The sequence below is a fragment of the Agelaius phoeniceus genome, chromosome 3 (assembly GCF_051311805.1).
Source record: "Agelaius phoeniceus isolate bAgePho1 chromosome 3, bAgePho1.hap1, whole genome shotgun sequence".
NCBI lineage: Eukaryota > Metazoa > Chordata > Aves > Passeriformes > Icteridae > Agelaius > Agelaius phoeniceus.
Window position 1 is genome coordinate 61018715 of NC_135267.1, and position 24856 is coordinate 61043570.

Here is a 24856-nt window from a genome sequence, read left to right on the forward strand (position 1 = left end):
AAGTTGGAAATTTAAGCTGTATGGCAGGAGAGAAAAAGTAGCAGTAAGCAAAGGAATAGCCCAAATTGCTGGTTATGGACTACCCTCATTGTAGCTGGTATGTAAAAAGCCTGTTAGCCTGTATGTAAAAAGCCAGCTGGTAAACACTTTCTGTAAGTATAATTGTTCTCAGTAGATCTCTAATGTTCTTACTTCAGGTTTTTGACCCTACATTTGCTTGTTTCTCTACAAACAGTACTCCAAATAAGGAGTCTTCTGCTGTTTATTACGTCTGAAATTTATTAATGAATCATCCTTGAGTTTTCCTTGAATTAGTTAAGTATATTTTAGAAAGTTTTAGTTTTTACCAAATTCATCAAGAATTCTTTAGATTGAATTCTTCAAGGCATAAAAACATATGTTTTTATTAACATATCTACTGAAAAAAATATTTTTTCCTAATTTCAGTTTCCCTTAATAAATGGATATGTTTGTAGTTGGAATTTACTGTAAAACATTTCTTATGTGTTCTGTGATATTTGCAAGCTAAAATCTAGTGGGTTTTCTATCCTTGTACTTCTGCTGTTACATTAAAATTATGCCAGCATTGCTTCTGTAAAACCATTGTCTGGCCTTTATTTTAAAAGAATTGTCTTGTTAGGAGCAGAATGAAATGTAAATATGCAGCTGTAGGAAACAACGGTTGTTCTACCTTGTAATTGTACACTCCAATCAATAAACAGGATGCCAGAGTTCAAGCTTCAGGATTAGAACCCCACACAGAATAAGAAAACATTAGTAAATGCTTTCTGGCTAAGCTTATTAGAAATGCCACGGTTGGTGTGACTTGTACTGCCAGCACGCTTTAGCATCAGGTTATCCAAACCTCCAATGGGCAAGTCTGAGAAATGTTACTTGAAGGTAATTTCCAAGACTTTGTTCTCCTTTCCTGATTAAAGCAGTTTGCTTTGACATCAACAGAGATTTATAGAGTGTGCCTCCAAGAGAAGTAGCTGGCCTGTAAATTAAAGCTCCAAATGCTTTTTTCAATAAAGTTGTTTTGAGGTTGTTTCTGTGCTGTTGTGCTCAGAGAGTCTGACACTGTCATGCTTGCATAAGTACAGGAGTCAGTCAAGCTTGACCAGAAGGAACTGCATAGTAAACTAACTGGAGCTCCAAACTGTCAGGCTATCATGAGTAACATGTGGTTACAAATGATTCAAAAGTTCTCTTTCAACCTCTGAAATTTTTAAAATTTGAAAAGGAGCTCCTTATGTGAACATATGTCTGTAACAAACTTAGGAAAAGTTCAACATAAGATTTATTTCCATACTTTTTTTCTTACAGTTTAAACTTTTAAAATAGTTATAGAGGTTAAGAGTACTGAAAATGCAAATGAAAGAGAAAGATGAGATAGTTAGTGAAGAAGGACAGAGGGGAAAAATGAGTTCAATTTCAGTAAAAAATGTAAGATAATCTTTGAAAATGCACTGAAAAGTTAAGTAGAAACAGGCAGAGGAAAAATAAGTAGAAATGGTGCATGGAGGATGACTTGTAGCTGTGCATTCAAAAAAAATTGTGGAGCTAGTAGGAGGAAAACTGAGTGATATTCTCTTACCTGAAGCTAAGTTACTAATAACAGATCTATTTTCCTCTGTTCTCTGTCAACTGGAACACCAGTTCTCCCTCCAGACACTTCCATGTGGTTTCCTCTGCTGAAAGGAAACAGGGAACTGCTTACTTGGATGACAGCTTTTTTAAGGGCATTTGCCAGCAAGACACTTGTTTGATCTATTGAGTCTCTATTTGGACTTGTCTGAAATAGGAAAAAAGCAAGCATACCTATTTTACCTTCTCTTACGGGGGCGGGGGAAGAACAGGAGACTAAAGATGTATTCAGTCCTGCTTTTCTATCAGAATTGCAAACCTAGGTGTTTGTACCCACACAGAAAGTGTGCCCCATCATTGCAAATCCCACTTATAATTCATTTAGATGTTGGGAAGCAAGTGGGATTTCACCTGCAGAACTAATGTTTCTGGTATGAGTTTGATCAGTTGTGCAGAGCACTGGAACTGCAGAAAGCTTGTGCTGTGCAGGAAGCTGGTGCTTACTCTGCTGTGCAGCACAATGAGAACTCTCCTGGCTTTGGTATGTCAGGAGTGATACCGAGTCACTGAACTAGAGAGCCTTGTGGGACAAGGCCACCTTGCCCCAAAATAAACTAGTGTTTCTGCACTAACCCTGTTTCAATGTTACATGATTTGTATGTTTTCTTAATTAGTCCATGTAAATATAATCTGAGATGTTTTACAGTATTCATTCTGCAGCCTAGTTCTCATTCTTGGATGACAGCTGGCTTCTTTTGAGCTCAGAGATGTAATGTGCTGCTGTTCTCCTTTCTACTGCTGGAATTAAAAAGGGCTGTTAAAGCACTTTGCTACCTCAACATTTTAAATGGTAAAAATAGTTGTTTAAATGTTTATTACAGACCTACAGAAAGCAAGCTTAATATAGGGGTGGGGGGGAGGGAGGGAGAATCACTTAGTTTCAAATTCAGGCTCTGCTTTTGAGGTCAAGGCTTTGTGCATGTATCTCTAAGTGTAAACCCTATCCCTCCTTCTTTGGTTTCTCCTTTATTGGAATAACTTCTATGCTTCTGGAAAAAAAATATTACTGAAAAGCAACTGAGTGGGAGCTTGTGATCACTTTGAAGCCAATTTCAAAACTTTGTTTTAAAAGTTTCTGCGGTGTGGAATTCCATCCATTTTGCTAGGGAAAAGTAGGCTTGCTTCAATTTCACCTAAACGGGAAGTTAGCAGATCCTGGAGGACTGTTTGTAACTGCAGTACTTCAGTAAGCTTTCCAGAGGAGTACAAGATAAATAGTTACAGCAGTTACTCTTGTAGAACAGTGAGTACCCTGTAATGCCTTCACAATAATTTGAACAGAGTTGTCTCTTCCTATTTTGTTTACCCTTAACTCCCACAGGAAAAAAAAAAAGCCCAGAAAAACAACCAAACCCCCAAACAAATTTAAAAAGCCCTAAACAAAACCAGAAAGAGAAACAGAGGTCTTGTCCCTCCTGATAAACCTAGTGTGCTTCTCCTGAATCACCTGTGAAGAGGGGCTGCCAGAAGGTTGCAGTGAACTCTGCAGTTCATAGGGTATCAGTGCCACTCAGATTTGAAGGGACCTGGGGAGCCTGTCTAGTCCAGTCTCTGGCTCAAAGCAGGGTCAGGCTGTGACCTCTGAGTAGCCTACTAACATCCTAATCCCAAGGAACTTCAGAAAGAGCTAGAGACTGCACAGCCTGTCTGGAACACCTACCCCACTTCTTGGCCATCTTCACAGCCAAAAAGGTCTTGCTTGGGTTGTGTCAGGACTTTCCCTACTTTAAGTGAAGACTGCTACCTCTTGACCTCCTGCTATGTAGGAGGTCTGCAAAGAATTTTATTCAGTTGTTTAAAAACAATCAAACGCCTTCGAGCCTTATTCAGACATTTTACTTTGCAGGCATTGGGTGTCCTTCCTACTCCATGGCCATCTGGGCTTTTTTTCAGTCTAACCAGACAGTCCTCTCATCCTAGCAGGGTATTTGCTCTTGTTTCCTGACCCTCATGGTGGCCTGATACTGCAGCAATGGTGGTTGCTAGAGATGGGCTTTTTCCTTGAGTAAGACTATTGGGGGGATAAGATGGCAGGAACTTCCAATTCCTTTTATAAAAAGACAGTAATTTCTCTTGTTCCTGTAAGAATGGAGATGTAGGATTCCAGGTCTCCCTCCAGTGTTGGGTTTATTTTAATTTATGTTACCTTGTTTGTTGAATCAAGCCCACTTCAGTTTGAAGTCCCTGGCTCAGAGGGATTTTCACTGTCCCTGAAGAGCCTTTGTGGCTCTGGTCTGAGGGACACTTTTGAGACCATCAAGGCACATCCAGAGCCTGACCTAGAGCTGTGACTGGAAATAATGGAATGCAATTCAGATGGGAACTGTCATATCTCTACTGTGTCAGTAGAGTTGAAAGGACATAACCAAACAGGGAAAAGCAGCAACAAAAGACAAACCTAAGTTTTCATCTTCAGTGCTTCTGAGACCCTTGAGGCTCTTCCTGGCAAAGGTGAGTCACTCGGTAGTTTTGTGTTTGAGGGAACAAAAATCTATGCCCTGGAAGTAAGTCCTCCTGTTTGGCAGAGCCTGCTCCTGCTGGGATTTCTCAGCTAAGGAAAGTGTTTTTGCTTCAGGGAGAGGCAGGTGCTCTGCCGGACTGGCATGGTGCTGGGGGCATGGGGAAGTGCACCCTATCCGAAACTTGACCTGACAAGATGCCCTGGGTAGTCAAACAGAAATGCCTTAACGCCCGGTGGTGGGTTTGGAGACTTTTTGGTGTGGAATTGTTGAGTTGTAATATTCATGCAGTAAGTGCACAGAGGCTTGTCACTGATTTGCATTACGATTACCTGGGTTTTCGCCTTTCCTTTTGATAAATAGTACTGATTGCCTGTGGGCTTATCAAATTATGAATTTTTTTGCCCTCCTACGCCTCGCTGATTCTTTTTCCCGCTGCCTTTTTTCAAGCCGGCATGCCGTTCCCAGTTTGGCCGGCGGGCCTTGCTGCAGAGAGAGGGAGGCTGAGCGGCCCGGGCGTGAGGAGGCGAACGGTTCGGGGGTCCGGAAACAGTGAAAAGGGTTTCTCAGGAACTCTTGGATTTGCCCCCCGGTGACGAAACGCACCGGCATTTAACACCTCGTTCCCGTAACCCTTTCCTTGCCGCCCGCTCAGGGAGGCGGAGGAGAGGGAGGAGAGCGGGCGGGGCGGACGCGGCGCCATCCCAGCAGCGCCCGTGCGGTGCGGCGCTGCGGGCGCTGCCCGGCAGGGGGCGCTGTAGCCGCCTGCGCCGCTCCGGCGCTGCACTGCGAGGAGCCCCCGCGTGTCCGCCATATTGGCGCCCGCGCCGCAGCCGCCGCGCGTTGTTCCTCCATCTCCTGCCGGCGCGGCCGCCCGGAGCCGAGCGCGGGAGGGAGGGAAGGAGAGAGGGAAGGGAACGCCGGCGCCGCCGGGCGGGAAGCGGGGCGAGGAGGAGACGGAAACGAGCGGGGCCCGCGTCCCCCCGCGCCCGCCCCCTGCGCCACCCGCCATGGAGAGGAGGCCGGGCGGCCCCTGAGCGAGGAGCGCACGCACGCACGGACCGAGACTTGCCCCCGCCCGGCCCGGCCCGGCCCGGCCCGGCCCGGCCGCCATCAGCGGAGAGAAGCCGCCCGGCTCCCGCCTCCGCCGCGACATGGAGGCTGTGAAAGCCTTTAACAGCGAGGTGTGTAACCCCCTGCCGGCGGCCTCCCCTCCTCGGGGCCAGGGAGCGGGCGGGGCTCCGGGGCCTGGCGCCTTCCCTGCCCCCTCTTCGCAGTGGGGAAGCTGCGGGGTCTGGTGGAGCTCCGGGGGGCCCAGGGGTGCGGGAGCGCTCCCGCAGGCCGGCCCGGGGCTCCCCCCCGCGTCGGGCGGGAAAGGGCCGTTGTCGCCGTCCCTGGGAAGCGGGAGGGTGGAGAAGGTAATGGAGACATCCCCCTCCCCCCAGCTTCTTCCGCCGTGAAGCTGGGGGCGGCTGAAGGGGAAGAATAGATCTGGCGGCGGGCTGGAGGAAGAGGAGGACGCGTGAGGAGACCGAGGAAGAGGAGGAGAAGGAGGTCTCTTCCCTGCGCCTGGCCTGCGCTGGGGCGGGTGATGCCCGGCCAACTTCACCCAGCGGCCGAGGAGGCTGCGCTGGGCGGCGGGGGGGGTCCAGGCTCGCCGGGCACGGGGACTGTGCCCTTCCACGCCTTCCCTCGTCTCTCCTGCCACCCTCTTCCTCCTCGCATGTGTGTCCGAACCTCGCCAGCGCGCACTTTTAACACCTCGTGCAGCTAAGCTTTAAATCTGGGAAAAGGAATACAAAGGCATTGGAGGTTCGTCTCCGTGTTTAAGAGTCGTATATTCGCAGTGGTCAGGATGGAAGCAGACATTCCCTACATGCTGCACAGAGCTCAGATCCTGCGCTGAAGCACTGTGCAGAGAGCAGGCTGTGGAACCCAAGAACACATACATACATACAGACATACATACATATATACATACATATAGGCTGAGGTGTTCATATTGCACCTGGCTTCTCCTTTGTGCTGAGAGCCAGTGTTTATTTTATTGCAATATGGTTGTTGTGGCAACTCTGCTTTGTTTCTGTCATTATGAAAGTATCATTTGTATTTTGAAGTTAATGTACGAGCAAGAAAAACAAATACGTATTTTTCTTGCCAAGTCCTACGTTTTACAAAGTAGTTTTTAGCTTATGTAGACCTTAGATAGTATCATCATTCGTTACAATGTATACTTCTAGAGACTGCTCACATACTGAAGCTCCCAGTCGCTCTCTCGCTAGTCCCAGCAGGGATGTAGTACAGTTTTAACAGTTTTAAGTAATGCTGTTTAATTTGACCTGTGGTGGAACAATGTGGCAACCATGTTGTTGTTTCTACAAGCACAGTAAGATAGATTTCTAAAATGAGCAGGTACTCTCCAGTAACACTTGTACAGCTCTAACGTAGATGCGCAGTTCTAGATGTTGCACTTTATGCAATTTGAATTCTTAAGTAGAATAATAAGCACATTGTGGCCACTAGAAGAAAATAAACACTATAAAATTTTATTCCTATGTTTTTACTTGATTGGCACATGTGCTATATTGTTATGCAGGGAAAAGGAAGAATCTGGTCACAAAACCAGAAGAACATAAGTTGTTCAGAACATTTTCCTGCTATACACCTATCAGTAGGAGCAGAAGTCTTCCTCTTCATGTTGAAAAACAGCTTCTGACTGACCTGCTGAGCACTTGGGTATAAGTACTGTAAAAATAAGTCTGAGACTTAAGGTGGCAGCTGTGCTGAAGAGGAGAGCTTTAGATTATGCCTTAGATTTTCTAAATGCTTAAAAATGGTAGACGGTAGGTTGTTGGAAAAGAAAATGCAGATCTGACAGTGTCATTTTAACCAACTTATCTGCTATGGTATAAATAGACAGTATGTCTGATTTGACCTCTGTATTTGAATGCTGGGCTGCAATGATGGGAAGGTTTTGAAGACGCCATGACTAAACAAACCCTGATCCTGGAAGTAAATGGTACCAGACTTGCTACAGTTAAAGAATCCCATGTGTCATTGCTAGCCACTCTTAACACCTCTGTACCCAGTGCAGAACTGAACTTTAATTTAACATTCTGTCATTTTCTCTGGTTGAATTTGCCCATACACACTTTGCAATTTAGAACTGCGAAATGATCACTAAATATTTGAATTAGCTAAAGTGTATGAGTCTATTTATTGCTGTTCTTAAATAGTTTTGATTAATTTACAAAATATTGGTCGTAAATATTACTTGTAAAATCCTGTTCTTTGTTTATATTGTGTTTTAAGGTCGTGTTAAACTCCAGAACTGATGTCTGAGTCCTGTTTTAGAGTTTTTTGGCTTAAAATAGATGTAAATTAAATTTAGCAGCAGATGGGACAGAATAAATTGTATAAAAACTTTTACCATACTTTTTCTAATGCAGTTTGCATTCAGTTAATGATTTTACAACAGTTTATGTAACTTACTGGTGAAAACCAGATGACACTTTAGAAGGAGCATTTTAATACATTTAAACACTCAAGTTTGCAGGTTGATTTTTTTTTTGTTTGGTTTTTTTAAAGGAAGGAGTTGTGTTTGGATTCTGCAGTGAAGCTAAAATAAAGGCAGCTATCCATCTAGGGAGTACAGCTAACTCCAGAATTGTATGTGAGCTGAGGAATATCTTGTACTGTGACTATCCTATATGGCGGTCAGGATTGAAGTGATTAAAATGGGCTTGTCATTAATTTGATTAGAAAGAAGAATTTCAAGTTTATTTGAACAGTAACTACTGGAAATAATGGTGGCTATTGCGGAAAGCTGTTCAATGTCTGGTAGTGCTGTCTGTGCTGTACCTAGTTGTACATATAAAATTAGCCCTAACATTTCAAGTCTTGGGAAAGGTAAATTTAAAGCTGAGAAATAGTCAAGCTCCTAAATAAAACATGCTCAGTATTGTTTTCATGTAATGGTTGACATTTTACTGTTTGATTAAAACTACTTGGCAACTGGAAATTGGAATAATATATGACTGACTTAGTGTAGTGTTGAGGTAACTGGCAATGTTTTGTTCCACAGAGTTTATCATTTGCTACAGTTGGCACCACGAAGGCTTACCACTGCAGAGCCATTTTCCTCCAGGCCTCAGTTTAGGCCTGGGGATTTTTCAGAAAAGCACAAAATCATATTCAAGAACAGGTCCTGACAGAAGAAAATGAGTCAAGTACTTAAAATTCTCTATATGTTCTATAAAATGTATTTTGTTAAAGAGGAATTGAAATAGGCTAGAGGAAAGCATGTGTATCATCACAGTTAAAGTGCTTAGATGACAGTGATTTAATTGCAGATGTATATCATTAAAATTCAGTATTTATTACATTTGTTCAGTGTTAAAGTCCTGCTGTCATCATCAACTCTAGCTGGCCATTGTCACATTGCTTTCAGGTACTGGTCTTTGATTTTGAGTGCTATACTCCACAGAGTTTTCTTGCAATAATTGTCCTTTTTGCAGTGGCAAGCCAAATTATTTTTCACTTTGTAATATGAAGACTGTGGAAAAAGAAGAGCAATGGATGTTTTAATTTTGAAACACATTTAATTATTTTGAAATTTATTTCTATGTTAACATGTAGAATAAATATAAATAGTTTTACAGTCAAATAGTCACAGGATTGGAATTTATTTTAGGGGGAATGGAGGTCACAAATTCATTTTTAAGTACAACACAAACCGAATACTTGAAGTTGTGCTTTGTTTAGCCATACTAACTGCATCTGTAAGAATTAAATAATAGGAATCTTGAAAAGACAGAGCAAATTCAACTTAGATATTTATATCTTTGAAAATTGCAATAGTAGTTCACTGATCTGGTTCAATTAAACGTAGCATTTCTAATAATTTAAAGTTTGTCAATATCTTTACTCACATGCAGGCACACATCTCATCATGCATGAGCTTCATCAAGTCTTGCTCTTCATGATGTTTACTGATGTTTTTGGTTTTGCATTCTCTTTTAAAAAAAGGCAAAAATAGCTCCTGCATAAGCTATGCATGCTTTGGTCAAATCATTGAATATTGTTTTCATTTTGAGTAGCTGAGACTGGTACTTGCATCCTTGATTTACAGCCATTTAGAAGGTTAGTAGTGGTAAAACCTACTCAGGAGAGTTAGATAGCATATCTAGATTTGGAATTTACATTGTTGAATCCAGTGCACAATAGTTGTTATCATCCAGTGCCACAAATTTCAGCTGTATTTTTATTTGTCAGGGAATGCAGTATATTATGGCCTTGGAGAGGCAATTGAGAAAAGGACAATTATGTATTTTTTAAAAGGGTAACATAGAATAAGGCAGAGTTGGTCCCTTGAAACTCAGGAACAAGAAAGTCATGTGTCTTCTGATTCCTTTCACAAATGCCTTGTTCACTTGTATGAAAAGCTCAGATTCTCTTGTCTGTACAGTTGGGTGCTGATACTTTCATACAAGGGAATTGAATAGAAAACTTAAGTGTCATCATGGAGACTTGGAATATCTGCCATCCTAAAGTGAGATGCACATAAAGTGCTGTAAGGTTAAGGTAGTGATTACGATTTGTTTAAAGAGTGGTGTGGGTTGCTGTGCCTTTTCTAGGGTGTCAGAGTCATAATTAAAACTTCTGCAGCATTGCTAGGTTGGTGTTGAGCCGTTATTGACAATTAAAATGGTTCTCTTTGCATAGTTCATCATAAAATACACTGAGCTTTTGGTGTGCATTATGCTTTTGAGAGTCAAGTAAGATGATGCATAAAGTGGCTATTGCTGCTCTTGGGTTCACTTGTCATTCTGAAATTGATCAGTGGTAGAGACGTGGCAGGCACTGATCATTTACTGGTAATGTTTTGTCTCTGTACTTCATTTGCGCTTCATTTTATGTTGTCTACCTTTATCATGACAATTCTTTGGAAGGTGTATTTTGAGAGTCAGTGAGGGACAGTTCAGTGGTCTACAATTTCAGAAATGTGACCCTTGGAAATGACCTACATTTTAAATACTGAACATTGGAGTATGGGTGCATAAAAGTACAGAAGGCTAAACTAAATATTCTATTTCAGACTACCTTATTTAAATGGCGTATTCTAAGTCAACGAGGCGGGTTTTTCATGAAAGAATGCCAGTTGATGCTAAAAAGTGCTAAATGGTATGCCTCATGGAGATGCTAAATAGAGATTGATGCTGAATAGCTGGGGAAAGTGGGGAAAAAAGGGATTCTCTATAAAATGAGCAGCCAGGGCTTTGATTAGTAAAAGTAGATACTAGCAGTTATATTGAGTAACAGTGAGAAGACACATAAGCTACTACCTGTCAAGATATTTTTCTTGGATTCTGCTGCATGTTTCATGTTGGCTGAAGCACCTGAAACATCTACAGGGTTTTTTTCCTAGCTGCTGTGACAATGGCACAACCTCTATCTGTTTTGTCTGTCACTATATTTTAGAGTACTACCTTCTTTCATATCCTCTGCTGTTTGAAGGACTCTGCAGCTGTGATAAGTTTAAAACTTTCTTCTTTTTTGTTTATCTGCTGCCTCATTTATAGTCAGATACTTGTAAATTTTATTGTAACAAATTGGGATGTGAACTTCTGGTTTACTTTTGTCTTTTGTCAGAAGAAAAAGTGATACGTGCATGCAGACATTCATACATCTGAAAAGTGGTTTCTGTGTTTCACTCTTAACCTCTGGGGTGGATGTGAAAAATGTCTTCCATTTTAGTTGGCTGTATAATCCTGTAGTGTTTCTCAAAAAAAAAAAAGCATGGATATTTGCACAAATTCCCTTAAGATGCAACAAAATATGTTGCAAACTAACAAGAATTTGTTAGTTTCCTGTTTACTGGTCAGGAGCATTAGGAGCAGTGTCAGTGAAATGTAAGTATTTTACTCTATTGTTTCAAAGAATTGAACTTTGCTGGCTCTCAATGATTTTTTTAAGAGTGTAGGGAAAGAAAGTCCTTTTCTCTTTAAGATACAGTAAATATTAAATTGATGTTCACCTGGTTGAATGTCTCCGTGGTGCTGAATAAATAATTACAGTTTTAATATCACACTTTCAAAGACTGATCCAACCTTTGATTTTCATTGGCCACAGAACCTTGACTTCTGGCCTTGTAAAGACATGCTCATGCAAGTGTGTGTTAAAGGCCCGAAATGTTAGGGTTTGGTTTTATTTTGGTGCATGTCTTGCTCAAAAACCTAATTTCTTTAGTGAAACAGTATAGGACAGACATTGATAGGTTTTCAGTCTTAGATACATAGACTTTTAATTTGTTCTTAAACCGTGATCTAGATCAGATCCTTGTAAGCCTCGAGCAGTTGTGTAGATCTCCAGATTCTGCAAACTCTTTGGAGTTGTAACTGGATAGTTACAAGTACTGATCCTACTTGCTACTCATTTAGAGAGCAGCGAGCCATTTTGCAGTTTAAAACAAATGCCCTTCTGAACTCTTATAGCTTCAGATCCTTTGATTGTCACCTGCTTACCAAGATTATACCTGGGGCTACAGTCTTTGACAGCGTACTTAAAATTATCTTAACAAGTCTTGTTTGAATATGCCACTATTTGAGCTGTGCCCCATCCTTGGAAGTGTTACAGGCTAAGTTGAATGGGACTTAAAGCAACTTGGGCTAGTGGAAAGTGTCCCTGCCCATAGCAGGGAGGTTGGAATTGGATGACCTTTAAATTCTCTTCCAACCCAAACCATTCTATGACCACCAGTGTGTTTTCCTATGGCAGTTGTAGCAGTGGAGTCTGGTAATCCAGATGGCTTTCTTACAGGAAAAAAGCCATGCAGAACAAAACTTTTTGGTAAGGCAGGTTAAAAAATACTTTAAGGTACTTAAGTTACTCCCATAAGAATGTTTTTTCACTTAGGAAGAGGTCTTCTATTTTCTTGTCTGTAAAATTAATTCATCATTTTACCTCTGGACAGCCACCAAAAAAATTCATCCTGAGTGGCTCCTTCAGCCTTGGTTATAGCCCACATTCATGGCCTCAACAGGCACTGGTGTAATTCCATTGTGAGGCCCAGGACAGAGGTGCATAACTGGCTGTTCATATGCGTAGCCAGAGTTCAGTGACCTTGGCTTTGAAAGTTCAAAAACAAGAACAACTTTTGAAAAAAGTTCCAAATACTATTAGTCCTTGTTCCTGTTTAAAACTTTTTGTAAGTTGTGCGTGTATTTCTATTCTTCCATTTTTTCAATTCTTTGGGGCTACCTTCTGCAGCATTTCTCAGGAGCACTGCCACAGCAGTGGTTGGGTAGGTAATTTTATTAACCTTATTCAGGAGCTGCTTCATCACTTTAGGGTACATGTTCTTTGAGGCAAAAACACAATGTCCAGTTACTGCTGTACTAGTACTTATTTTACCTGTTCTTGCCATATGTACTGATCAAAAGGAGACATTTTTATAAGTAGAATTTAAAATGTTCACATTTGGAGGAAGTAAGAAGAAATGAGTGCATTGTCACTGTGACCCTCTCTCTATCAGATTTACCCCTACTAGAAATGCATATTTCTTGTAATAGCCTGCTGTTTCTGCTGTTTTGGGAAGTGAGCTGGCATTTGTACAAAGGTGATTACTATGGATATACAACAACTTATTTTACTTCCACTTCTTTTTGCCAGAGTTTGCCTACATAACTTAGCTGGTTTTACTGGGTACAGTCTTTGATTGTATGAGGTTGTTATTTTCTCCTGTCCCTGGTTATATGAGTGGGTGGCTGATGCTTTGACATTCAGAAATATAATGCATGTGTTTAGTTTACTAAACTACATGTGTGGAAAATGAGGCTTGGCACCTTTGTTAATGTGTCTGCTGTTGATAGTTTTGAGGGTTGGCAGAGAGTGTTCTGGTTCCCATTTAAAATGAAGGCACAAAAGAAGATGTGCCCCAAAGAAGGGTGGCAGAGCTAAGATCCAGGAGCAAGGAATGGTGGTTTGGGTGGATGGTGGCTGAACAGTAAAAGAGTGAAGGGTAGCAACAGCTGAGAGGTTGAAGCCACCTATTTTGTAGCCTTGAGCTTCTTTATTATAAGATACTGTTTATAACATTAGTTTTGAAAGATTGAAGTAAGTAGTGCTTTATAAAAAATTACAAAACAGCTGAACAAGGTGCACTGCCTTTATGCAAGGAGGTGAATAGCTGTCTTATGTATTTGAATTGAAATTTATTATTGAAATAGCATGCATTTTTGGGAAAGGTAATTTAGAAAATCCATCATCTTGAGTGGTTCAGTCTAGAGCTCATTGTTTCCAAATAATTAGTTTAGAGTTGAGTGGTAAAGGTTTCCATACTTTTTTTTTTGTTCTCCATCTTCAGTATTTATTAGTTACTTTCAAAAACCTAAGTAGAATTAATTATGTGCATTTTTTGCTTTCCACCCCTATTATTCTATAGTTTGTTTTTTCTGTAAAGTGCAAAATACTGTAAATTGCTCTCACTATAAAACTCTTGGTTTAAAAATGTTGGCCTTGTAGCAGGACTTTATGGGGCTCTCAGTGCATAATTTAGAAATCAGTATGATAGATAAAAATACAATTCCAACATTTTCTAGTGATGTGATTGCAGTTTTCAATAGAGAAATAATCATACTTATAAATGTTTTTGGCTTTTTCATAGGGTAAGAGCTTAGAATATATTAACCAGATTGTTGGAAATCAGTGGAAAGACCTGATCAAATCAAATCAAATCAGAGTCTTTCAGAATACCAAATCTCCCATATGTATTAAAAAACAAAGCTGGTTCATATGAAAATGAATAGCTTCAGATAACATGTTGATCTTCATGACTTGTTACCAGATGTGTAGTAGTAACCACTTGCTTCTTAATTTTCACAAGAGTGAAGTGGAGCACTTAAGCACTTAACAGCAAATGAAGACCATTTATATGACAAGTATATTGGTTGGAGAAATCCAATCCAGTACAAACTGGATTACATTTTAAAAAAAATTTTGAATCATTAACTTTCATTGTGAATGCAGGGGTTTTAAACTACATCCAAGGAGATATTTTGAAATGAACACAAGACAGTTTTTGTCATGAGTTCTAAAAACAGTTGGCAGAGAAAATGTGTGAGTCTGATTTTCAAAATGTTCAAGATCTGTTCCTATATTTCATATCTCAGAATTGTAGAGGTATGATTGTAGTTAGGTTTCTCTGAGGCTTTTAACTCTGCGTTATGCCATACTTTACCAAACTAGTGCATTGGAACAAGGACAGAGGGTACTTCTCCAGTGTGAGCAGCCCCCAGGTTCGCATCTGGAAATCTGTGAAGACTGACATTGTGACAGAAGCTGATCCATTTTCCTCTTGATCTAGAATTAGCTATATAATAATGATAAAATGTTAGTGATGGAAATTAGCCATATGGCAGGAAAGATGAGAAAATTGCTTGAAGTGAAATGCTTCTGTTATTTTCCTTGTTTCCTTGTGTGATACTCTTACCTGGATTTTTTGCCAATACTTCCTTTCTGTGATTGGGAGTTCAGGCATTGGTGAAGTGCTCACTCTCACCTACCTGTTTCATTTGGTCCATTTTGGTCTTTCTAAGCTTTTTGTTCCCATGCTGCAAACACCCCAAGTTACTCTGAAGAGAAAAAGGGGAATTGTATTTGATGACTTAAAAATGGCTAAATGCTCCACTTGCATGTTCTAGAGACTATCTGAAGTAAGCATCTGTTTTGCAGTTGTGTGGAGTTCAGGAAAGTGGAGCCAAATCCAGGTAGTTTCTTTACATTCCGGTTTTATGTTCATATTTGTACAAAGTAGACTGTACTAAGAGTACTTGAAGCTTTCTTTGAAATAATGGTTTAAAGAAAATTGTAAATGGGCTGGTGGGTCAGATATGTAAAAGCTAAAATGGAATTTTGTTATTCCATCTCAAATTGTTTGGGTTCAGTAAACTTCAAAGTCATAATTGTGTTTCCTTAAGACAAAAGAAGTAGGAGAAGCACTACACGAGTGCAGTGGTGGTAACACCTGACTTCATGTGCTGGTATCTGATGGGCTGAGGGACTGCTGTATTACCTTTGCATCCTACTTCACTTATTTGTCTGTGTAGTAGTTGGCATGAATATTTAAATGCCCTCTTTAAACATAAAGTGATGTATAATGCAGCTGATGTGTAGGGAGAGGCTGAGTTTTTGCTGTGAGTGTTATTGGTTGCTTTAAAAATTTTTTTAAGGAACATGCACTTAGATATCAAGAAAATGCAGTACTATTTTTATGTTTCCTAATTAAAACCATGTGTCATGCACTTTGTTTATGAAAACAGTTGTATTAAGGGAGCTGCTGTTGTCCTGGAACCCACTTGTTCTGTACTTTTTTAATGTTGAATTTTGGCAACTCATCTTGGTTGATAACTGAAACAATAGAATTTTTTTTTTTCTTCCAAACTTAAATACTGTATGCTGAAAGGAGTATCTGCCATTGTGATCATCCTGCATGCACACCTATGGTATATATTTTAACATTTATATTCAGCACTGAGGGTAACAAAGTGCTGACAGGTTTTAAATCACAGTTCTCACAGGTAGGTCCTACTCAGCATCGAGTTAAAATCCTACTCACTGAGAGATCAGGGCATGCACTTTGAGTAACTTTTCCAAAAAATTTAATTTCAGGAAAGTGTATAAAATGTAACCTAATAGAAATTTGTTGATAAGTGTCTTTTTTTTAAGCAATAAACGACAATACTCTTTTCTTGTTCTCTACCATGTGTTGATATTAATATTTAGTAAGGAATTCAGTGACTATTTCTGTATTTCCAATTGGATTTGATTTATTTTAATGGTATTGAAATATGAAATAAATTAACCTGATTTATTGAGATAGGATGTATTTGGCTTGACTTCTAAGTATTTATTTTGGGTTTTCTGCATTGAAATTGCAGATACTTGTTAATATATATGATGTCTGGTTAGTGTCATGTCATTACTTGATGTCGTTTTAATGTTGTATCCTGGTAGCAGGCAGAGAAAAGTTTAAAAATATTTCTGTAGAGGGATTTGTAACTGATATCCCTCACACTGGTCATTATCTCATACTTAAGAGATGGGCTGAGTCCTGGTGTATCAGCATCAAAATGTTTATTCCCTTAGCTGCTGTATCAGTGTTACAGAGATTTGTCTCTGTGAATATCTGTTCCTTTGTATCTCATGAGACTAGAGTTATTCACATCTTTCAAGCCTTTTAAAATTATATGGCAAAATTATATGAAAAATTATTTCCTAGCTGCTCTTCTTGTCTTTATAGGATGTGGCAGAGGTATAAAAAAAGGGAAATATTATTTATGTAGCTTTTTAAATTTTAATAAAGTTAGTACTGCTTTCTCTTTTTTATTCAAAATTTTGGTACAGGAACAGCTGTCTGGCTCTTTTGCCTATTGAATAAGAGCACTGAAAGATGTTGGAATTAAGTGCTGGGCTTTGTAGAAGTGCAGTGTGTCATTGCTTCCACAGATGTGTGTAGTAACTTGCTGTGTAAGCAACTGCCCATCCTCGGGGGATGTAAGCTCATGTGCATGATGTCTGGTCTTCACTTGAGAAGCTTTAAGCTGTAGCTTAGCAGCCTGTAGTACTGCCTTGTAAACTACAGCTGTGTGCAGTGGAGTTTGCTTTTTATGGGTATTTACAGTAGATTTCACTTTAAGTACTTCTTTAATTATGATTGTAATGATAAAAATATTGTTTGCGATAGTGAATGATGAAAATTTGAAATATACTGATAAATTCCCTGACTTTCAGTAGAGCTTCTCTTGAAGACTACTTTTCTTAACAGAATTAAAGAGAAAAGTATAGAGCAGAAATTCACTGCTTTATTTATAGCATCAACCTGATCTTCTGCATTTTCCCCTAATCCCAACATGTACTTTATATAGCTCATTAGATCTTAGAGCAAGCCCGTATTTTTTTCCCAAAATTTGGAAAGAGGACTTGGTTTATTTAAAATAATATTGGGGAAAATGAGTATTAACAATGCTGTTGACCTTTATGTACACTGGAATATTGCCTTGGATGTAGTGTCTTAGCTCTCTCCGTCATTACTTTTTGCTGTACAAATAATTGTACTGTTTTATCAGATAGAGGAAAATACAGAATTGTGAATATAATTAACTGGCTTTAATTGCTGGCCCGGTTCTGATACATAGATGTGCATTTCTGTAGGAAAGAGATAGTCTTAGAAACCACTTTTAGCACTATTACTTTGATAATATTAAGAATTCTAATGCTATCTGTGTAATAAGCTGTTATGTGCTTTACATGGACATTTGGCTGTCATCTGATTCTTACTTTGCAAGAACATGACCCTAGGAATTGCTTTCATTGAGACAGATTAGGATTTGTAGCATGTATATCTTTGTCTACTCACTTTGTCCCTGAGGTGCCATTCAGACTGAGGTCTTCCCTGTAAGGTTTTCCTGTGATTTATATTCAGCATTTAATTAAACATGCATATTTCTATCAAAGATTTATTGATTGTCCCCCACCTAATTATGAAAATGCCAGCGTGTGTAGGACATGGTTGGATGGAACCATCATACAGGAAACCAGTGAAATAACTTCTCCCCACAAATACACTGTAAATTTTATCTGGTGTTTTCTTTAGCTTAAATGGGTTGAGAAGAATAATGTTCATTTGTATTTTGTAGTTTCCTGTATTGTTGGCAGTGTGTTTGGAGCTGAGTGTGTTCAGTCATCTGGAATGCTTGAGGCAGGCAGAATAGTCTTGTCCACAGGTTCCTAGTATAAAGTGATAGATCATTAAATGTTCATTGACATTGAAATCAAATGTATGCTACTGTCAAGTGTGCTGTCTTGAAAAAAACACTGGCATTTTTTACAGCAACTCAAAAGTATTCTCTTAACTTTGGCTATGCTTTTTCTCCCAGAGGAAAATAAAATTAATCCCAGAAGATCATACAGGAATCATGCATTAATGCTCTTTCTAACTTAATTATTTAACACTTGTTTTTTCAAAACCTGAGCTAACAGTTTGAAAATGGTTTACCTTGCCAGTCAGACTCCTTGTGACTTGTCACTGATTGTGTAACTCTTGCCTCATCCCCTCTTGTTCCCCCCCTCCCCATTCTGTAGAATTTTAGTCTTTGTTCCTTCCTTGGCCTTGCGTGATGATGCCATCTGCCATCTACATTTAGACAGGAAATGTTTCATTTTAATTTTCTGAGTAATGTGCTATAGTTCAAGAACGGACAGTACAAAACAAAGCTTTGTATAAATTTTAATGTATATTTGCAGTTTTGTTGTTGTTTTTTTTTTTTTAATCAGGGGTTAACCTTTCAGTTTATTTTAAGTCACTCCACCTTGACTGAAGCAGCAATCTCCCATATGTTGTGTTTGTGTTGTGGTGACTGCTTAGGAGAGTCTTCGTGTCAGAGTGACTCGTGGGTGAATACATAGGTCACTGGAGCAGTGCTCTTTTCTGGGCAAATATCAGAAGAGTGTTTCTTCTCTCTAGATGCTAGGAGAGGTGGGAGATAAATTTTGGGTTGATTGAGATCAGCATATTCTCCTTTCTGCTGTAAAATCAATTACTAAATGAATAGGAAAAATAAATTGGTAGTGTGCTTTTTAAATTAGGTTTTATTATTTGTGTATATCATCAACAGGTGATAAATGTTCAGTGTTTGGAGAGAAATTCTCAATGCATATTTTAAAAAGAGACTCCACACACTGTGATGCTTTCCACAGCAATGCCTCAGATTTCAACAGTAAATGTCTGTACTTACTGGGTTTTCATATAAGAAATGGTGCAAATACTTTCACTCTGCAAATCTATAACATGAAACTTAGGAAGATAACTAGAAAAAAACTGTTTTAGTTGGTATTCAAATATCTTTTAGTAGTAATCAGACATTTAAAGATACTGATCAGTTTTTGCCTTTGAGAAGTGTTTCATATGGGTTGATGTATATCCAGAAAAGCAGTAAGTGGCTAATAAATGGAAGATTTTTTTTCATAATCATATGGTAATTCAGCTCTAAAGTGTTATTTTTTAAGTTTACATATGGGTTTCTGTCTGCTCCCTTTCTTTGTTCTTCCAGCTTGTAAATGTGAACTAGTCTGTTTCAAAATGTCTGAAACTTATGGTTTTACCTGGCACTTGAAGATTACAATGTTTCACTTTCGACCCTCTGAAATGAATTGTATTTCTACTGTGAAAAAAATGCAGCTGCTTGATGTGATAAGGCTCGAACTTCATTTGAATAAGACCTTTTAAATAGAGAGCTACATTTTATACTATCATACAGATAGCTGACTGTAATTTATACAGTTATTTAAAAGAGTGTGTGGGTTTCATTATGGTATCAGGGCACAGACTTATAGCAAGCTCATGGTGACAGTTTGGGTTCTGAGTCAATTCCCTCTGAGGAATGCCAGAGCTGCCCTTACAGGCTAAGGACAACCACACTGGGCAGCTTGGAACCACATCCACCAACTGTGCTCTTGCTTACTCCCTGCTAATCTCATGTGGTGTGCTCCTTGGGGGAGGAAGATCCTTCCCAGTTGATCTTCAGTGCTGAGGTTGTATTGACATATGCCTCTCCTTAGTGATCCTGTTCACCAGCTGAAGAACCTTTGTTCTTCACTTGAAAACTTCTCCACAGTTTTAGTTATCCCTGATGATTTCATGCCAGCTTTGGAGATTGTACAGTTGAGAGTGCCCTGTAGGTTATCACTGTTGCCTAAATAATGTAGATCCAAATGCCCATTTGCTGCATTTCCTACTGAGATTTTTCTGGTTTACTCTTGAGTTGATATCTTCAATGCCATCTCTCATGGATCAGCAGATCTCTTTGCTGAGTGGCAATAGCTAGCTTCAAAGCCAGTGTCCACTACTTCCAGTGTACTTACTACTTGGTAGTGTCACCAATGTTCCTCTCCAACTTTTGACAGCCTGACTTTGTCCTAACCAGAATATAGGTGACAGCAGGCACAAGTGGGTTCTATTGGGACTTGCCTTTACTGTGCATCAATTGACTGTTCATTCAGATTGTTTGCTGGCTGTATTTAAGGAGTAATTGTTCGGGTTATTTGTCATGCAAGGGCCTGTTTAGGATAGCTTAGTTTCTTGGGAGCCTTTTGTGAGAGATCTTCGGTAAATGTGTTTTGGTGGTCCAGTTGGTTTTATATCAGTGATTTCTCACTGTGCTCCTGGAATCTTTTAGAGAAGAGCAATATACTGAGATGTTGCCTTTCCTTACAACAGCTGCATGGTATTATCTGTGTCCCCACTAATACATTTATTTGAAGTAATTTATGCAATTTTTTGGTACAAACATTTAACCTAACTGATCCATTGTTTCCTAATTCTCCCCTTGAACCCCTGTCAGAAATTTGTGTTGCTTTTCCTGTCTTTCAGAGCTATAAGTTTGAGGCTGTTTTAAATGAGAATTCATAATCATAGCTACCAAGTCTTGCATTCTGGAGTTCTGTTCTAATACTTTGTTATTTTTCACATTATGAGCTTGTTATTTACCTTATTGTAAACACACTTCAGGAGGATTCTGGTGTGGGATCAGTTTTTCCTTAGTGTGTACATTAAAAAAATAAAAGGGGCGTGGGGGTGTGTGTGTGTGTGTCTTTTTCTGTAGGACTTTATCTCCTATGACTCCTCCTGTAAGTGCTGATTGTCCAGGACAAGCACTTTAGTAGATTTGCAATTCCTTCCCTCTTCTGAAAAGCACTGATTTTCATGCTTTCTCCTGTTTGTTTCTCAAACTTGATTGCACTATCTTTTGCACATACATTGCCAGCCAGAGTTTATGGTCACTTCCACTCCTCCCCATCCCTTTGAATATTACTACTGATTTTCTCAAGTGTATAATTTTATTTCAGAGAATTTCCTTGGCTTTACTATTTAATCTTGTTGCTTTTTTTTTTCTTCTGGTTTATTTAAAGACTTCTTTTATGTGAGGGCAAGCAATTACCTTCTGCAAATGAGCATGAGTGTCTTAGAAAACTAAGACACTGGTCTTAGAGAGCAAACTGGTTTAGTTAAACATCTGTAGGAAAGGGCACACAGGAAAAATTAAGCTAGGATATAACCACAAATTTTTAAAATAATGCATGTGTCTTTTAACTCCTTATTCTTCAAATTTGAAATGTCTTAAAAGAATCATCTATGCTGGATGAAAAACCAAAGTTTTCATTCACTAGAGAGGCAACAACTAAGTCTTGCTTCTCTAGTCAGCCTAGAAGTAAGAGAAAATGGATTTGGTGGATAGAGTGTTTGATGGATAAGGAGCTGGCTGGATATCAGCATCCAGAGATTGTAGTTAATGGCTACAGTATCCAAATGGAGACCACTATGAAGTGATGTCCTGCAGGTGTCTGCACTGGGATTGATATTATTTAATATCTTTTTTGATTACCTAGACAGTGGGATTGAATGCAACCTGGGCAGTAAGGTGCAATTGATAGATTTTTCAGAATGCAGTGTTTTATAGTAAATTAAAAGCTTCTTGAAGACAATTAAGGAAAAATAGTTTTTGAAGAAATTTTATTTCTTTTCTTGGTTTTTTGCATGTACTAAATTTGGGATCTGTGTGTTTTTTAAATGGCTGTTAAAATCTGTAACAGATGTAACCATTGTCCAAAAAGTCTCTCTCTACAGAAGTACTGTTTTACTCTTTTTATTGATTCCTTTCCACCACCACCTTTCCCCCTTGAATTATCAAGTCCTTAATGCTAAATTTGCCGGTTTGCTACCTGGAATAAAGTATTGGGATGTTGGCAGCAACCCAGGTTGTCCTGTTGGCTTTTGGCATATTCCTGATAAGTGGTGCTAAGATACCTGACTGCACACAGCCAATGGTCTCAGAGTGAGTTGTGTGCAACTCTTGCTTGTTTCCAGGCCCTGTGTGGTGGCTTCCTTGATACTTTGAACTGTCCCATTAGGGCCCAGATTATTTTAGAGTTGATGGCCTGGTCAGGTGTGGTGCCTGTGAGCATCTGTGTGAGTCAGTCGTCTTCCCTCCTTAAAGCTGTGTGTCTTGTAGGTAAAGGAGCTCTGGTGCCAATCCCATCTGGGACTGTTTTTAGATTGACAAGGTTGGCTTCTTGAATCTAGGCTGATTTCACATTTGCTCACATACTTGTAAATTGCTTTTACTGATTAGTATTTCGGGCTTGAGAATGATAAGAAACACTATACAAACAAAAAGTTTCTGGTGGGTCTCCCACAGCACACTCCTGGAAAAGTTGGCAGCCCACAGCTTGGACAGGAGCACTCTTTGCTGGGTTAGGAAATGCATGGATGGCTGAGCCCAGAGAGTAGTGGTGAATGGTGTTGCATCCGGCAGCCAGTGCTGGTGGCCAGTCACCAGTGGTGTCCCTCAGGGGTCTGTGCTGGGGCCAGTTCTGTTCAGTATTTGCATTGATGACATGGATGAGAGAATTGAGTCTTTCATGATAAATTTGCAGATGGCACTAAGCTGGGAGTGTGTGTCGATCTGCTGGAAGTTAGGAGGGCTCTGCAGAGAGACTTGGAATGGTTGGATGGATGGGCAGAGTTTAACAGGATGAAGTTTAATAAGTCCAGGTGCCGAGTCCTGCATTTTGGCCACAATAACCCCCTGCAACGTTACAGGCTGGGGACGGTGTGGCTGGACAGTGCCCAGGCGGAAAAGGACCTGGGGGTGCTGGTCCACAGCCAGCTGGACATGAGCCAGCAGTGTGCCCTGGGGGCCAAGAAGGCCAATGGCTCCTGGCCTGTAACAGGAATAGTGTGGCCAGCAGGAGCAGGGAGGTCATCCCTGTTCTTGGCACTGGTGAGGCCACACCGTGAGTGCTGTGTCCAGTTCTGGGCCCCTCAGTTTAGGAAGGGCATTGAGACACTTCTTGAACATTTCCAGAGGAGGGCAGCGAGGCTTGTTCTACAAGCCCTATGAGGAACATCTGAGGGAGCTGGGGATGTTTAACCTGGAGAAAAGGAGACTCGGGATGGCCTTATCGCTCTCTACAACTCCCTGAAAGGTGGTGGTAGTCAGCTGAGGGTTAGTCTCTTTCACCAGGCAGCAGCTGACAGAATCAGAGGACATAGTCTTAAGCTGCACCAAGGGTTGGATATTAGGAAAAAATTTTGTATAGAAAGAGCGATAAAGTACTGGAGTTGTCTGCCTAGGGAGGTGGTAGCATCACCATCACTGGATGTGTTTGAAAAAAGGCTGGATATGGTACTTGGTGCCATGGTTTAGTTGAGGTGTTAGGGCATGGGTTGGACTCGATGATCTTGAAGGTCTCTTCCAACCTTGTGATTCTGTGAAAACAGAAGAAACTGATTAGTGACTCGGGTTTTTCCCTCTCTTCTCTCTTTTCCTTGTGGTGGTGAAGAGCATTCATATACCTACATTTTAGAAATGTATTGCTTTCTGTCATGTGAGCAGCATGTAAATAATTCAGAATATTTTGCAACAGCAATTAGCGTTAGCATTAGTGGGAAGTAGTAACACTTGTTTTAAAAGTGGATGTCTAGCTGTGAAGTGGTTATAATTTCACAGTTTTAATGGAGATCCTTTCAAGCTGAGAAGACAGACATTTCTGCTTGGACAAGCCTTTGTTTTTTCACTTTGTGTTTTGACAGCTACAGGAGGTTTTGGTTAAAACTGGTTTTGACGGGAAAGGATAGAAAAAAAGTATCTCATGTTTACAAGGAGAACAAATCCTTGTCTCTTGGAAACTCAAGTATGATGAAAGAATATCTACTTATTACCTTCAGCAATAAATTATTATAAGCAACTTGGGGAGCATGACCTAAATTTAAGATTGTCTAATCCTTTCCACTGTGTGATTCTGGTCAGTCGTACAGTTTGCTTTATTAAATATAAACAGTTCTGAACTATGTTTTCTGAGCTAGCAGTTTGCCACAAATTTAGAAAATATTAGGAAGTTAAAGACATTGTAAATATCTGTATGGATATTAATCTGGTTCATTATATTGTGTTTCTCAGGCTGTATAGGAGAGGAGAGGGGTTCTGGCTTTGTTTCTGTTTCAATTAGTGTTTTATGGAAGAAGTGCAATTGTTCCTGTTTTCTAGGAAGGAAAAAAAATTTGGTTATGGATGATCATTCCTATTATCAGGACTCCATTTTTGAACTAACATGTTTCTAAACATGTGTTGTAAACAAAAATAAAATATAAGTTAAGAATGTCCTTAAATCAGATTTGGCACTTTGTGTCTGGTCTTTTTATGTCTGAAAGTAGCAAATATCAGCCAGTCCCTTCTCTTAAAACACCTAGACCTGAAGGAGAAAATAACAGCATTTTGTTCAAAATCATATATTGTGGATAATCAGAGGTTTTCACAACAAGTAAATAGCTTTGGGGAGGAGTTACTTCTAATTACAACCCATCAGTCATAGCTGTGAATTTAGTTAAAGTTTCACTGTGCAGCAAATTTCTGATGAATACCTGTCATGCTGGATTGTTTCTGCTGGGAGATGTATGTACCAGTCAAATGAACAGAGTTAATACTGCATCCAGGGAGAACATTGTTGCAAAACTACGCTACCTGTGTGCTCTGGTTTTTTTGCTGGTTAGATATTAATGAAGTTAAGATGCTCTGCTTGAAATTGAGAATACAGCTGGATTTTTGCTTAAACATTTGTAATACTTTCAATATATTACTTTCCTGGGTTAATGCAGTGAATGAATGAAGTCTATTCTTTTTACAGTCTGTTTTAAG

At 39.7% G+C, this 24856-nt stretch overlaps 1 protein-coding gene across 3 annotated transcripts in view; it reads left to right on the forward strand.

The window, feature by feature from the left end:
• Positions 1-4873: 4873 nt before the first annotated feature.
• SCAF8 (SR-related CTD associated factor 8) overlaps positions 4874-24856 on the forward strand; it is a 152335-nt gene continuing 132352 nt past the window's right edge. For 2 of the 3 annotated variants that reach the window (XM_077175412.1, XM_054628579.2), the window contains exon 1: positions 4874-5290. In XM_077175412.1, coding sequence (XP_077031527.1) covers positions 5261-5290 — 30 coding nt within the window. In that variant the 5' untranslated portion in view covers positions 4874-5260. The remainder of the gene's footprint in view (positions 5291-24856) is intronic. The other variant, XM_054628580.2, reaches the window with a different exon arrangement.